Raw genomic sequence first — 15,814 nt, 5'->3', positions numbered from 1 at the left:
GGGCTGTTCTAGAAAATCCACAGGAGGGCTAAATCTATCTCAATATCCCAGAATCTAATTTGGGCTAACTTATTTGGTTAAGTTATATATATTTCCTTCCAAAAAGAAAGCAGAGCTTAACTGCCATAATTTTGACTCCTTTTGCACAACCAAATAATTTTAGAGCACTAATAAGATTCAGTTTCATTATATCAATCACAAGTCTGTTCTAAAACCTCACATCATTATATTGGTCACAGTATACTAGTCACAGAAAATCTTAGGCTGAGAGGATTACCAGGTGATGGGCTTGGCTGAGTTTCTCTGAAGCCTTGGGCCACTCTCTAACCTCCCAGGTAGCCCCAAAGTGACCACATCTACAGAATCTTAGAAATCTTAAAAGGCACAAAAGGCATTGCTTTAAGAGTTCAGAGAAGCTGAAAGTTGTTTGTGTTTCTGGTATTGGCCTATTGAGACATTCTCACAGAAAAATGCTAGTGCCAGGCAGGCAGAGCATAATCAAATAGAATTGATTATTATGCAATTTAAATGTACTAGAGATATTGAACTTCCCTTTTTAAATCACAGAAATTTACTGGGTTAAACTATTCAGACTGGGAGAAAACAATGTGAAGACTACTGTAAAAATGTTAGTCATTTAAAAAATGGATTTAATATCAGCCTTTGTGAATTCTAGTCGATGTTTTACCCATCATGCTCTGATATGTTCAGGAGAAACAATGAACTGTCTGCGATATACGGAAGTAATCAAGGAAAAGTGCCATTTTATTTTTATTTAAAAACAGCATAACCTCTGTAGAAATACAGAATTATTGTGGCAAAATACAAAGACTAGGATGATATTTCACTGCCTATTTAAAGACATAGCATTTGGTAAGTTTTTAGAAATGTGTGTGTGTGTGTGTGTGTGTGTGTGTGTGTGTATCAATCTGTCTGTGTCTGTCTGTGCCTCTTCAGGGAGTTGTCCATAGACCTTGTACACAAACCTTTCTCTTTATCTTTCAAATCACACCCAGAAGACCTGTATACTTTTTAATGAGATTATGCAGTCCCCTGACCCTATTTTGCCAGCTGTCAGCAGCTGGACACCCACACAACTCTTTGGAAAGAGCATCTCTCAATAGGCTATTACATGAGTAGAACTGGCGAGTACAGTCTGTCACATTAGAAATGCTATTGTTTTTCTTACCTCTTCCTTCTCAGCACTTTGCAGATCACGCCACTCCTCAGTTACATGACCGAAATCCACTGTGTTCATGGGGACTTTAAATTCCCCAATGATGTCATGCTTGGAGAAACGATCAAAATCATACACAGCCATCACCAGGGTTTTGCCTCCCAATTCCGAGTACGGCACCTAAATGGAAAGAGATGAGGATAAAAATCTGGTCACAAAAATGCTTAGAACATGTTACTTGTTTACAGCATTTAATTTTAATATTTATCTTGGGTAAACACATGAGGGAGATAATTATGCTTTTGATATTTTCTCAGATTGGATCATTTGACTAACTGCTTGCAGTTTAAATTACTTGGGAGAAAATGGGGACTACCCTTAGTAATTTGTCACTTGATCCCAAAGTTCTAGAAGCTGTTGGTATTATCAGTAACGGATCCTACTATTATTAGTTATGCTATAAACACTTCAAGACTCATACAAGACTAAACTGAGCCAATTTGGCTATATAAATAAGTTTTTCTTACAGACTGTGTCATTATTGCTGTTAAGGTATATTTTCAGGATGTAACTTATTCAAGGATAGATAACTTTCAAGTCACTTGGATGCCATAGTTTAATGCAGCAATGACTTATTAAAAGCTATTCTAGGAGTCTGAAATGACTTAAATTAAATTCACAAGGTACCTCACCTACGCCCTAAAATAATTTACTGATTGACAAGAGCTGACTAGAAAACTGATGTTTTGAATATCAGGGACACATTATAATATAGATCTTGAAGTTCATTCTTAGGTATGACAGTCTTTAGGATGAGTAGTGGCAAAAGGCCAAGAACTGATGAATTCTCCAGCTGTTCAAATATATCTGGGACAGATGCTATGGGTTGAGAGGTTTATTAGAGACATTTTTAATATTCAGGGAAAGCAGTGAAATCCAAGTGAGCTACATTTCAGTAACTGTATAGAAATGCCTAATTAAGAAATTGTTTTGACTTGTATTAAAGGTTTGATAAATTTTCATACACTTTCTATTATTTTATCAATTATTTTATCAGTGTAAATGGTTCCCTTATGTTCTAGCAAACATTTCACAATTAACTCTATATATTAAGAAGGAAAGGAGAAGGAAGAATATTCGATCATATATGTGTAACAAATTTTAGTTTTTCCAAAGGTTTTTTATTTTCTGTCATTCACTATCTATTTGGAAGCTGATTACAACACTACAATTAAGAACTAGGCATGCTACTGTATCCATTTTAGAAGGAAAAAAAAAAACATTTCAAAGAGATGAATTTCAAAAGAAGAAATAAGAAATTTTAGAGTAGGGATAAACTCTTGAAAATCTCATCTTATTCCTGAAATGTGTGTGTGTGTGTTTGTGCAGATGTAGCATCAGTCGAAAACCTGGGCTTAGTGTCAGATAGGGCTGGGCCTGGGTTTCTCCGACTTTTCAGCTGAAGGGACTGAGGTAAGTAAATAAGTCTCAGCTTTTTCATCTATCAAATAGTGATAATAATAGTGCCTAAATCACAGAGATGCTTGAGGCTGAATAAATAATGTAAGGTATTTAGCACACTGTTGGCACACATTAGGCACCTAATATTTATTTGAATGATTAGTAGCTCCTTCAGGTGGGAGTTTGGGGGAAAAGAAGCAGCATTTAATTTGGCACATGTAGAGTTCATGTCAAGTGGATGTGAACTCACTTTTTAAAACCAGTCCTCCTTAAACTCTGTTATGCTTCCATTTCTATATCATATTACCTATTGGCATTTCAAGATGCATAATCTGTGATACCTAATGGATAAATTAACCAATTCACTAGAAACAGTGGCATATTTCTTAAATGTATCAAAATATATTGTACTTTGGAAGGATTTTTGATTTGGTCAACCTTCTTGAAATAAAATGGAACCTGATAAAATTTTATAGGCAATTTCAAAATTTCAATAATTATACTTCTTTTTTTTTAATTTTATTTTATTTTATTTTTATATTTTTAATGTGTTTTATTGATTATAATATTACATTTGTGTCAATTTCCCTTCCCTCTGCTCCCCTCCACCCAGTGGCCCCCCTCCCTCCAGTTGTCCCCCCCTTTTAGATCATGTCCATTAGTTGTGCATACAGTTCTTCTCAACCTCTCTCTGTCTATTCCATTCCCTCCTACCATGATCCTTAATGCCTATATCATCTCCCTCCCTCTCCCCATTCCCCCTCCCCGTTGACCTCCCCCCAACATGTTCCCCATACCCATAGCTCTCTTTCCAGTCTCGTTGCCTGTTTAGTTTGCCTTTGTTTCAATTCCCTAGCTTCTGTTGTTTCTTGTGATGCAGTTTTCATTTTAGATTTCATTGTCTTGATCCTCCTTTTTCTAAACCAGTCCCTTTAACATCTCATACAACAGTGGTTTGGATCTAACGAACTCTTTCAGTTTTATTTTGTCCTGGAAACACTTTCTCTGTCCCTCTACTCTGAATGACAATTTCGCTGGATAGAGTATTCGTGGTTGTAGGTTTTGGATTTTCATTACTTTGAATATTTCTTGCCAGTCCCTTCTTGCCTGCAGGGTCTCCCTTGAGAAGTCAGCTGATAGTCTAATTGGGACCCCTTTGTACATAATTCTTTTCTTCTCTCTTGCTGCTTTTAAGATTCTCTCCTTATCTTTAATCCTCGACATTTTGATTATAATGTGTCTTGGAGTGGCTCTCCCTGGGTCCAGCTTCTTTGGAACTCTCTGTGCCCCCTGGACCTGCAAGTCCATTTCCCTCCCCAAGTCTGGGAAGTTCTCCTTTATTATATTTTCACTCAATTTTTCAAGTTCTAGTTCATCTTCCTCGCTCTCTGGCAAACCAATGATTCTTATGTTGGGCCTTTTATAGCTGTCCCAGAGGTTTCTGATCCTCTCATCGTTGCTTCCCATTTCCTCTCGCTGCATTGGTTGACTGCTTGTTCCTTCTCCATATTCGGGTTTGTTGAAATGAACTCTGGATTTTTTTTCCTCACCATCTGTCTCGTATGTGGTTTTGTTCCTTTCGTTATGAGTGTTTTTCGCTTCTTTCTCATCTTTTTCCAAATCTTTTGCGAATTCTGTAAGCCACCTGATAACAATGGCCCAGAACTGATCATCTGACAGGTTTCTTATCTGTTCATCTGTCAGGTTCTCCATCTGTTGCCTGGTGAGCTGTGCCACCGGGATTTCTATAGTTGTCTGCCTCATTTTGACAGATGTGTTTTGTTTTCTTGGGCCGGCTGTAGGGGGCAGTGCCTGTGTACTCGTAATGACCCAGTGACCGGCGCCGTTCGGCAGCCTTTCTTGCTGTGCCGTGGTGCTTTGTCGTCACAATCCAGCGACCGGCGCCTGTCTGCGACCTATTTCGCAGCCCTGTGGCGCTTTCTTTGGGGGCGGGGGTCCAAGATGGATTCACACAGTTATTCAGCTAGGAGACTGGGATCCGTCCTCCCGCCCCCCTGGGCCTCACTGTTCAAGGCGATGTGGTGGCTGCTTTCCCCAGCGTTGGGGTCGCGAGCTGCCGGGGGTTCGACTGCAGCTGGGGTTGTTCTCCCCGCCGCTGTCCCAGGTGCGACCGCAAACAGCACCGCCCCCTTTCACTCGTCCTACCTGCCCAAAGGGCGCCGCTGGTTTATAACTTCATATGTTGGGCTTCTGTGTAGTTTTATTTTCTGGAATTTCTAGTTATCCTTTGTTTTGAAGTAGTTGTATTCCTCTCTAGTTGTAGAGGGAGACCTAGCGCGTCCGTCTAAGCCTCCATCTTGGCCGGAAGTCCTAATAATTATACTTCTTGAGGTCAAATAAATTACTAATAAAATTATTAGCGATATATACTTTTAAAGAAATGACATACAGGTAACTCAAAACAACAAAGTCCCCACAATATTATTTCAAATAAGGTAAGAATCTGCTTACTAAATTGTGATTGGAAATGACTGACCTAAATTAAGATTCATACACAGTGCAATAAAACGATTGTAAATATCATTGGCATTATTTTTTAGCTTTATTTTCAATTTATGTTCTGTGGTATGATGGCCACAGTGATTCACTCTTCATAAGCTGAATATCTCCAGAATGTTTTTACTGCTACTATAAATTAACAACCCTAGGAATAGAAAACTAGATTTTTAATAGGGTTATTTACATTAGGGATTTTGTCTTAAAAACTCAAAAAAGTTTCAGAGTGATAAGATGCTCTTTTATAAAATTGAAAACAAAGTTCTAAAAAAGACTCATGGTCTCAGTTTCATCCATTTCTTTCATACCAGAATGTTTTCTAACATGAGGCATGTGCTTTCTCTACAGTGGGCTGATGGACAGGTGATTTTGAATCAGCCTACTGGCATAGTCACATTTCACTTTTCAGAAATGTATTGTTTTAAGTAATGCATTTTAATACTTTTCACATATTAAATATATCTATGAAAGAACTTTTTTTAGGCATGACTTCTAGGCAAGAGCTGCAGAACTTGTGTGTGCAGAGCTGTCCCAGGTTTACAGAGTACCTTTCCCTGTTGGGTTATTATATGGCCAGAATCCCTCTGTTATTGTTTGCCAGCTGAGGTGTCTCAACAAGATGAAGAACACCAGGGAAGAGCCCAAAGGAAAAATGCTATAAATGCATAAAAACAATATGTTCACCTTCTTTTTATTGATAGGTTAAGAAGAAGGGTTTTTACCCTCGTCTCCCACTGCGCGCGCTCCGCCCGCCCCGGAGCCTCGCCCTCCGCCACGATGAGCAAATGAGTGTGAGCGAGGGCATGAAATTTAAATTCCACTCAGGGGAGAAAGTGCTGTGCTTCGAGCCTGACCCCACCAAGGCCCGAGTGCTGTACGATGCCAAGATTGTGGATGTTATTGTTGGGAAAGACGAAAAAGGCAGAAAGATCCCAGAATATCTGATCCATTTTAATGGTTGGAACAGAAGCTGGGACAGGTGGGCAGCTGAAGATCATGTCCTCCGTGACACCAATGAAAACTGGAGATTACAGCGTGAATTGGCAAGAAAAGCTGTAGCTCGCCTAAACACAGGAAGAAAAAAAGAAGCGCTGCCGCTTTCCTGGTGTTATTCGGTCTTAAAAAGCCTTCCCGTTGAAGAAAAAGATAAAAGTGATGAGAACTCGGTAAGCACTTCCTCTGATGACAGCAGTGAAGAAAAGGATGAGGCAGTAAGTGAAGAAAGTGACGTTGAAGGAAAGACCGAAGTGAAGGAAAAAGTGGAGCTGCACAGAAAAAGGGAGATGGAGGAACGAACAATAACTATAGGCATCCCCGAAGTTCTGAAGGAGAAGCTGGAGGACGACTGTTACTATATCAACAGGAGGAAACGGTTAGTGAAACTGCCATGCCAGACCAACATCATAACTACTTTGGAATCCTACGTGAAGCATTTTGCCATCAATGCGGCCTTTTCAGCCAATGAGAGGCCTCGTCATCATCACGCTATGGCACATGCCACCATGAATGTGCATTACATCCCAGCGGAAAAGAACGTTGACCTTTGTAAGGAGATGGTGGATGGATTAAGAATAACCTTTGATTACACTCTGCCATTGGTTTTGCTGTATCCCTATGAACAAGTTCAGTATAAAAAGGTGACTTCGTCCAAATTTTTTCTTCCGATTAAGGAAAGTGCCACAAACACTAGTAGGAGCCAGGAGGAGCTCTTGCCAAGCCCGCCGCTGTTGAATCCGTCCACCCCACAGTCCACGGAGAGCCAGCCGACCACAGGCGAACCGGCCACCCCCAAAAGGCGCAAAGCCGAGCCCGAGGCCTTGCAACCTCTGAGGCGCTCCCCGCGCCACTCGGCCGACAGCGACAGGCTGTGTGGGAGCAGCGCGTCGTCCCAGCCCACGCGCCGGCAGCAGGACACGCCCGCCAGCGTGCCCAGGGTGTTCCTGCCCTTGGAGAAGAAGACACCTGTGCACAGCAGGTCATCGTCACCCATTCCTGTGACCCCTAGCAACGAAGGGAGCACGGTGTTTGCCAGCTTTGAAGGCAGAAGAACTAATGAAATAAATGAGGTCCTGTCCTGGAAACTTGTACCTGACAGTTACCCTCCAGGTGACCAGCCGCCTCCACCCTCTTACATTTACAGGGCCCAACACTTGCTGCGGTTGTTTGTGAAACTTCCAGAAATCCTTGGGAAGATGTCCTTTTCTGATAAGAATCTGAAGGCTTTACTGAAGCACTTTGATCTCTTTCTGAGGTTTTTAGCAGAGTACCATGACGATTTCTTCCCAGAGTCTGCCTACGTCACTGCCTGCGAGGCGCACTCCAGCACTAAGAACCCCAGGGCTGTTTATTAGTCTCAGTGGCTCTGTGAGAACAGCTTCTCTCCCTAGCTTTGCATTCTAGGTCCCCGGTAGAGACATGGGGAGATGGGGGGAGATGCGACGCCCACCCTGGGGACACTCTAGCAGAGACGGGCCCAGTTATTTGAGTTGTTACATACTTAGTTATTTTTGTTAGGGAGGACTTCCGTGGTGCGTGAACAGCCCCCAGCACCTGACCCTAGCCACTGTACAAGTCATCTGTGTCGGGAGAAAAGAGCACCAGTGCTCCCAGGGAAGCGTTCACGAAAGTGTGCATAGCTTAGCCTGTGGCAGTGGAAATTGGAGTTGGTAACCATCTCCACGTGTTCTAGATACGTATTAGCACTAAGCAGAATTGTTTTTGCAAAGTGTTTTCATTCTTAGGACGATACTAAGCAACTCTGTCCAACAAATTTTAGTTTTGCTTGGAAACTGCAAAGTGGTCCCAAAATACTTTACAGGGAATTAGTATTGAAGGCAAAAGGGGATTTGCAGCTATACATTTGCTTTTACAGTTCCTTTTCTGTAAAACCTTATTTTTGGTGATCTAAAAAAACAAACAAAAAAAGCGTTGCCTGACTTGTTTGAGATTTTTAGAGCCACCTTTTGTTGTGTAATGTCATGGTTCCCATTCTGTAAGATGTTATTTTTGATGCTATAAATAAAGCAGAGCCCATCTTGTTAAAAAGAAAAAAAAAAAAAAAAAAGGGTTTTAGAGTGCTCAGTTAGCCCCTGTGCACACAGAAGTTTGTGATGAGAATATTATTGATTTGCACCATGTAAACAATGGACATAGCTTACTGTATTCTGTAATTGCAGCAAGAACTTTGAAACTTAAAAAAGAAATTTCATTATTTCCTTGACACTATAGAGGGAAAAATACTCGAGCCTCTTGGTGCACACTTGAAGCTGATTTCATTTTTCAGATGTGAATATGACATCTTAGTCTTATTCCAGTCTGTATTCTATTCTGAAATGGACAAGCTGAATACAAACTTTGGCTAAATCTAAATGCAATGTAAAATCCTCACTGGACAGAAAATATGAATTTTTAATATCTGAATAAAATCACTTTCATCTCTGAACAAGCAGTCATGTGGCATTTATGTATGTGTCAGGATGAGATCAGTCTTTTATCTGAAACAACAGAGGAAAAATTATTAATAAGTAAAAAACAATACCTTGAAAGTAAATTGCTCATTGAAGACAGGATTAAGGGTCTTTCGGTGGACTTTTGTCTCAAATTTCTTCTTCTTATCTGGCAGCAGAAACACTTTCACATAGGGATCAGACGTGCCCCCCATGTCTAAGGCAGGCAGCTCGGCAGCCTGGATGATCCCTACCAGCAGCTGAAATAAACAACAGCACAGGAAACACAAACATTGGTGGACATTTTGGAAAAGATTTATTTGTTCACATTGCTGCATATTGTGATTTCTCCCTCTTCCTCTTAGCTTTTAATAAACACTATTTTCCTCCTGTGAATCTGAACACAGAAGGCAAACGAAGTAAGCTCTATAGACTTCAGAAACCCAATTATGACAGATGCAGTCTCTAGAAAGCCTGATTTTAAGCACAAAAGAGGCTTTCAAAAGGTTGGTGATTACAGTTAACTATGGAATTCATATTTGCAAAAGAGCTGCAATCAAATAAGTTTCCAGTTGCTAAAAGCCCTTGCGCATTATTTTCCTTGCTAGGGCATGATTTGTAAGTGGAAATAAATTGTCGAACAATCACAAGTGTATAATTATAGAGTAGGAAATTTGTATTCTGAACCAAAGCCTTGGACCAACTAAATAGAGATTTTTTAGAAATTAGGTACCATTTTGAGATAATAAGACCTTCAAGTGTTTATCATATTTGACTTTTACTTGTGTGCTGACTTCTTTTGTTTTAATTGTCAGTAAAATGATTATTACATGTTAAATTCTGTGTTTGAATTTAAGACATGAAATCAAAGAAATATAATTTCTGCTTCATATAAAGGCAGGGAATATTAGAGGTAGGTTTTTACTGTTAAGCATGACCAAGTTTCTATTTTTTTCCCCAATACAGCAGAAATATATGCATTTTTCAAGTCTGTTTTCTTAGTGACATATTGCTATGTTTTGCTAGGAGTGAGAGCATGGGCTGGCACTTTTAACACATTGTTGACTGGTCACAAAGGAACTCATGTTTTCAAGCCCAAATGTTGTTAACCGATAAGGAGTTAACTCATGTTTGCACTTCCGTTAGCTTATACAATTCTTAAAACTGAGAGTAATATAGGATTTTTAAAAAAAATTGTAAATTGTTTCATTTTCATATTCAATTATGAATAAATAGCCAGTGATATGGGATAGCTTTTGTATAAAATTTCCAGTCAACTTAATATTTTTGCAAAGAAAACAAAAGCTAGGAGTGGACTATTCTAGAGGCTCTGCCACCAGACAACTGCATCAACAGGCTGCTCCGGATCCATATGAGAAACAAAAGTAGACTCTCTTATTGTCATTCAAGGTATATACTATTCAGTCAATGCAGTCACACCAGAGCTTTCTACATTAGGTCCTGAAAAATTGAGTTTGGGATGTTTTAGCCAACATAGTGGAAAAGTAACTCACTGCCCTCTCCACAAAAAAAAAAAAAAAAAAAAAAAAAAGTCACAGCTGTTTTCTATAAAACTGACCCACCATATTCATAAGTACAGTTTGGTTAGTTGTCTCAATTTTTAACCTGGATTAATACCCCACATGAGTATGTTTTCATTTTAATGCTTCAATATCTTTGTGCTATCATACAACAGTAGCAATGAAAATGCTGGATTGTAGGTATACAAAACACAGAGAGATTATCAAAGAATAGCTAAAATGGGCATCAGATAATAAAGACATTTTTAGTAAGTCCAACAGTTTGTCCCTTGGTTTGCTGCACTGTTTTTCAGTATCTGCCTTTAGATTGCAAGCGAATAAGCAAGATTTTACTTTTTCCTCAGTTTGTAAAAATTTTTTCTTTTGGGGAGGGAAAGCTCTAGAAATACACCTAAACTCTCTAAAACCAGATCATCTATATTTTAAAGATTTTTGGATATTTTGTTGCTAAGGGGCAGAATTCCTTCTTCCAAGCCCCCTTTGATTTTTGTTTGAGAGGTAAGTATCACATTTCCACCATGAAAGCAGCTCAGAGTACTTTAGGGTTGTCTTTTAGTTTTGGTAACAAATGTGTGTGTTTGATTATAGCCTTATCTGAAAAGTTCCTCACACTTGATCTTCCATGACTCAAAGGAATCATTTTCTAAATCAGATTAGTTGAGAACATTTGGAAAATCAGTGCATAATATTATATTTCATCAGGTAGAATCTTCTAGATCCTCAGAATGAAATGTCTTTTTAAATTTGATGTGTACTAGAAAGGGAACAGTAAATACACTTATATATTTGAGTGAAAAAAATTAGTGCTATTATTTTCTTAAAAATACTGTCTTATAAAATGATATTTATAAGACTCAAAACCATCTTAGAAATTGCAAAATTATGACTAACCAGGATGAGATACCACCATATTTCTACTGGAAAATATAAAAGTAAAATAAATTAGTAGAAAAATATTGGATAGATATAAAAGGCAGGTCAAATGTCTGGAAAACATGGTCTATGTTAAGGTAATATAAGTTGACCTTGACCTTCCCTAGGATATATAAAAAAAAAGTTTTGCTTTCAACCAAATCCTGATGATCAAATTTTGGGATTAGTCACAGAAATGACCTCAAATGTCCCATTTAATCAACTATAAAAGGTATCCCTCTACATTTGTATAAGTCTATACCTATAAACCTGTATCTGTAACCCATACACAGCTTTCTAAAGTGTATTATGAAATAACTAGCTAGGACTGTAATAAAGGTGATCAAAAAAATTATTTTTAATATGACAGAACATATCAACACATTCTTCATGAGAATTCCTCTGGAAATTTCAGAAAGTGAATCCATTATCTGAACTGTCAATTTCTAAACAAAGCCCAGAATCTGTGTAAGTGTTTTAGAGCTCTCACAGCATTGCTGACTTGGAATGTTAGTTGTCAAAGCTGAATCTTGGAGTTTGATTTGTGTTTTTCATTCCTTATCAAACTGGAAATAATGAACACATGCTGCATTAGTAATTGTATTTATTTCACATTTATCAGTTCTTCTGCACCCAAAATGATGAGTGAAGTGAAAACAAACTGGAGAGTTTTACAACTTCCCTCTTTGGAGAAAGGCCATAGCCTCAGGATTTTTAAGAGTCAAATCTCTTAATTCAACCAGTTCCACTGATTCTTGTCTAGCTTTTTAATTTCTTTAACAATTCAGAAGGTAAAGGAGTATATTTATCAATGTCATAGAATCTTGAAGGTCTTTTAATACGGAGAGATTTCTAACAGCTATCTTGTGTTATCTTTATAAAGGCAGTCAATAAAGGGCAGTTAATATTATGTATTGTTAATCTAGGTGGCACTTCATGGTTCTTTGAGAAAATGAAGCAGAAATGCCTGTTTTGTTACCTCCTTTAGTTTTTTTGTCACTTTTTTGGGCAGCAGTCATAGGCACCAGAAATCAAGTTTCTGGTATTCTCTTCTAGAGCTGCTATTTCATTAGCATCAGGAACTTGACCTAGTTATCAGGATCTTCTATAAGGCATTCCTACCTTTGAAATCATAAACTACAATTTTCCATCTTTGATTCCTTAACAGTTACATTAACTTCAAAACTTTGGCTTGAATGATGGCATAACTCAAAGACCCCTCTAAATTTATGGAGTGCAAGGAAGATTATTCTAGATTAGGCTGAGGGACCCATGGGGACCAGACTGTGGTTGGGAGCTCTCAGAAGCAGTCTGACTGCTTCAAGTTAAGTTGTATTCTGCCTGCCTATTGTAAATGCTATAAGTTAGATGTAATGGTTGAATACTGTGAATTCCAATTGCCAGGAGTTAAATTAGCAAGTAGAAGACTGCCTGTACTTAGAAATTATTTCATCAATAGCTTTGATAATTGCATTTTTCCCTTGTAGCCAACAAAATGTTTTAAGAAGTATCATGCTTCAATTTCAACTAGGTAATTTCAGAAAACGTAATGGAATTATAAAACATTTTTCCCCTCAGACCTGGTTATTCTGGAAGTCATAATCCAGTGAATATTGAAGTTTTCCCAGTTTCTCCTCTTCTTTGGGCTCTTCTTTTTCTTCCCCATCAGTCAATCCAGTTTCAGCATCATCATCCTTAAGAGCCTATGATTAGGGAAACAGATCATATGTGAATTCAAGTGAATTTGCATCAAGATCCAAATTAAACTGGGCCTGTGGTTATACTTCCAAGCTGTCAGAAGCAAGCACTAAGATGCTGGAAATCTCAGCTTGTCTGACACACATTCACATTTGCTGCTTACATATTTTTTAAAATTCCATTTGTGCACGGAATTTTTCCCTCAATCAGCAAGCAACATGGAAGCAATGGAAGAAGCCCCTAAGAATATTGCAAGCAAAAATGTAAAATTGTTGCAAAGAAGATGTCAACTTCATATTATATTTGACTCTGCTAAAACTGCTGATTTCAGAGGTATGATAAACATGCTATTAACCAGGCCAGTGTCCACATTCATGTAGGTTAAAGCGATTTAAGCTAACCATCATGTAAAACACCATTGTTAACATGCAGCAGAGTAGTTCATATGAAATGTGTGGTCTTTTCTTGCCTTGTTTCCTATGAAAAAACAGTTGAGTAAGCAATTCTTAGAAAAATTTAATTTCTTATGTTTCACATATACATTTATAATGGTTATGGAAAAAGAGAAAAAACATGCTACCAGCAAATGCATGTTTAGAGAAAAATCTACTCCATTTCCAGTTTAAGTTTACCATTAAATTTTCATAACAGCTCCACAGAAAGCTAGGCTGAATTAAATTGATTTATGGGCCCATTTTAATTAAAAGATAAAAGGAGTTATATTCGCAGTTTTGTCAAACTGAAATTGGTATAAAAATTTATTTTGTGTTAATGAACAAAAATCATGGGTTTGAACTCACAAAGCTCAGTTTTTATCATTTGAATATTTTTTATAACATAAAACAAGTATAATATAAATGAAAATACTAGAAAGCTCATTATTTTATAAAGTACATTCAAATGCTCCTCTTTAAAAAAATATAAAAATATAGAATATATTTCCCCAATAAGTGACAAAATTTTGCTAAATAACCAAAGGTTATAAAGAGTATAAAAATTAAAAAGTTTTGCTTCTGGAGATGGGCATTCTTATTGCCTTAAAGAATTAAAAACAGAGATAAATGCATAGTTATTATTTAAAATTAAAAGTGATAGTGCAACATATCCTTAACCACTGGGGAGGTAGACAAAAATTTTAAATCTTTATAATAGCCACTTTTATTTTAATTTTCTTTTGGAGAATGCTGGTATATAGCCATTGCTAACTTTTCTGTTGTGTTGTAGAGGCTCTGTATTTTCGTGGTGTAACCCCTCCATTGTTGTTATATATTGGAAATATTCTCTCCTAGTTTTTGGTTATGGCATTTTCATTGCTGTGTGTGTTATTGTAGAACCTCTGAGGAATCAAGTTAAGACATATAGGTAGTATGTCTGACAAAGTAAGGGAATCTTAACTCTTGTCAGCAATCAAATTAAATCTGAGCATTCTTGTAGAACTTGAATATAAGAAGCATAACAAAGCTTCAGAAAGGCCTCAGAAATCATCAGACTACCCAACCTCTTCCAGCGCCTCCACCTCCCAGACTACATGGTATTTTTTCTCTGCTGAGAGAAGGCCTTTCTGTATAGTTATCCATGAACACAGAGAGCCTCAATGGTGCTTCAGAATGGCACCCTCTGTCCCTCAATTGACAAAATTTTCCAATTTGGCTCTACCCACGGAACTCCAATTTGACCCCCCAAAACTGAGACTTGGTGGCATCATATTAATAGAACTTATTTGGGTGGGAAGATCAGATGGAGTTGAGCTATAGTCAGAAATGCTTCCCTTTGGTGCTTGAAAATTTTCAAGAGCCTACAAAGAGTAGGGAAAATTGGAAATTACCATTAATATAGCAGTGTAGAAACTTTGAAAAATCTGTTTAGCCATATACCATTCAATTTGGACATTTTAAATTATACTTGAATGTTTCCTTGAATAGTAAAATGTTGACTTACTGATAGTCAAAGGCAGAAAACAACATAATTATTTAAAAGTTTATATTAATCTTTTAACTTGGGGGGGTGTCATTAAAGGTAATATGGTTGTAAAATACCAAGAGAAGATGATTGAGTTTAATTAGAGGGCTTGAGGCTGTGAAATCACATTGCCCTTCCAAAACCTTACTTGTGTGTAAGTCTTCAATGCTGTCAAAGATGTGCTGAGAAAAATTGTTACTTAGATAATCTGGCTTCTTGTAACATTTTAATGTTTTTAAAAAATAATAGCAAACTAATGCATAGTTCTGTCTGAAAAATCTGCACGTTACTCTACCATAATAAATTTCATGGATTAAAATACTTTTTCAAAACTCTTTCAGAACTGACAATTTACATATCATGTTTCAGCCCAGTGCAATTTGACATAGCTGAGATATTAAATCTCCTTCTTCCTAAGTGGTTTTTGCCCTAATAAAAAGGTGCAGGACCATCTCTGCAATTATTCTGCATGAAATAGGTCTAAATTTTTGATAATTTCTCAGTGCCGCTGTTCATCACTGAAGTGATTAAGTCTATTCTTGTCCCAAAGGCTGAGTTTAACCAAGACATTTTCTGTACTATCACATTAAATTCAGGCGTATTAAATCAGTAGCCATTATAATATCTCGAGAGCAATACTTCCCCCCACAAAGGAACAAAATGCAGAGGAAAAAGCTTGTAAACCCAGCAGTTCTGAGAGTTTGATAAATTGCTGTAGAAAAAGCTGTGTTGGGAACATCGACCTTGTTTTAAATTTCAAAGATTTAGTGCACATGCTTCTGGTTTGCTTCAACATTCAAAAGGCACTTAGTTCACAACCATCAAAAGGAGCACTTGTTCAATTCTTGGTTAAATTGTTCAGGTTTGGATTTGATAAGGCACAGTAAAAAGCAACAAAGGACTGAATTTTCTTTCTGTGCCCATCAATTAAAAACTTGAGCTTTCTAATAATACTATATTTAATCAGTTAGTAATATTTAATGTGAGAACCCTTCATCTTAAAAAAAATCAATTTAGTTCAGCCTCTTGATGTGTGTCAGAATGGTCCACCCTCAGATGTGGAGTCCCAGCTGCCAGGCCACTAAATGTATCCGAGCACTGAC

The 15,814-nt window shown here is 37.7% G+C and overlaps 1 protein-coding gene and 1 pseudogene across 3 annotated transcripts in view; one reads left to right on the top strand and one right to left on the bottom strand.

Moving 5' to 3' along the window:
• The window catches only part of SYT1 (synaptotagmin 1), a 393,501-nt gene that overhangs the window by 146,858 nt on the left and 230,829 nt on the right, over positions 1-15,814 (bottom strand). For 2 of the 3 annotated variants that reach the window (XM_090273654.1, XM_090273655.1), the window contains exons 4-6: positions 12,635-12,757; positions 8,694-8,861; positions 1,190-1,357 (exon numbers count right to left, since the gene is read on the bottom strand). In XM_090273654.1, coding sequence (XP_090129780.1) covers positions 1,190-1,357; positions 8,694-8,861; positions 12,635-12,757 — 459 coding nt within the window. The remainder of the gene's footprint in view (positions 1-1,189; positions 1,358-8,693; positions 8,862-12,634; positions 12,758-15,814) is intronic. The other variant, XM_090273656.1, reaches the window with a different exon arrangement.
• On the top strand, positions 5,907-7,567 carry LOC150012253 (MSL complex subunit 3 pseudogene; annotated as a pseudogene).

The sequence above is a fragment of the Furipterus horrens genome, unplaced genomic scaffold, assembly GCF_987537825.1.
Source record: "Furipterus horrens unplaced genomic scaffold, mFurHor1.1.pri manual_scaffold_4, whole genome shotgun sequence".
Classification (NCBI taxonomy): Eukaryota; Metazoa; Chordata; class Mammalia; order Chiroptera; family Furipteridae; genus Furipterus; species Furipterus horrens.
The sequence above is the reverse complement of the archived record's forward strand: the minus strand, read 5'-3'. Positions and strand labels throughout refer to the sequence as shown.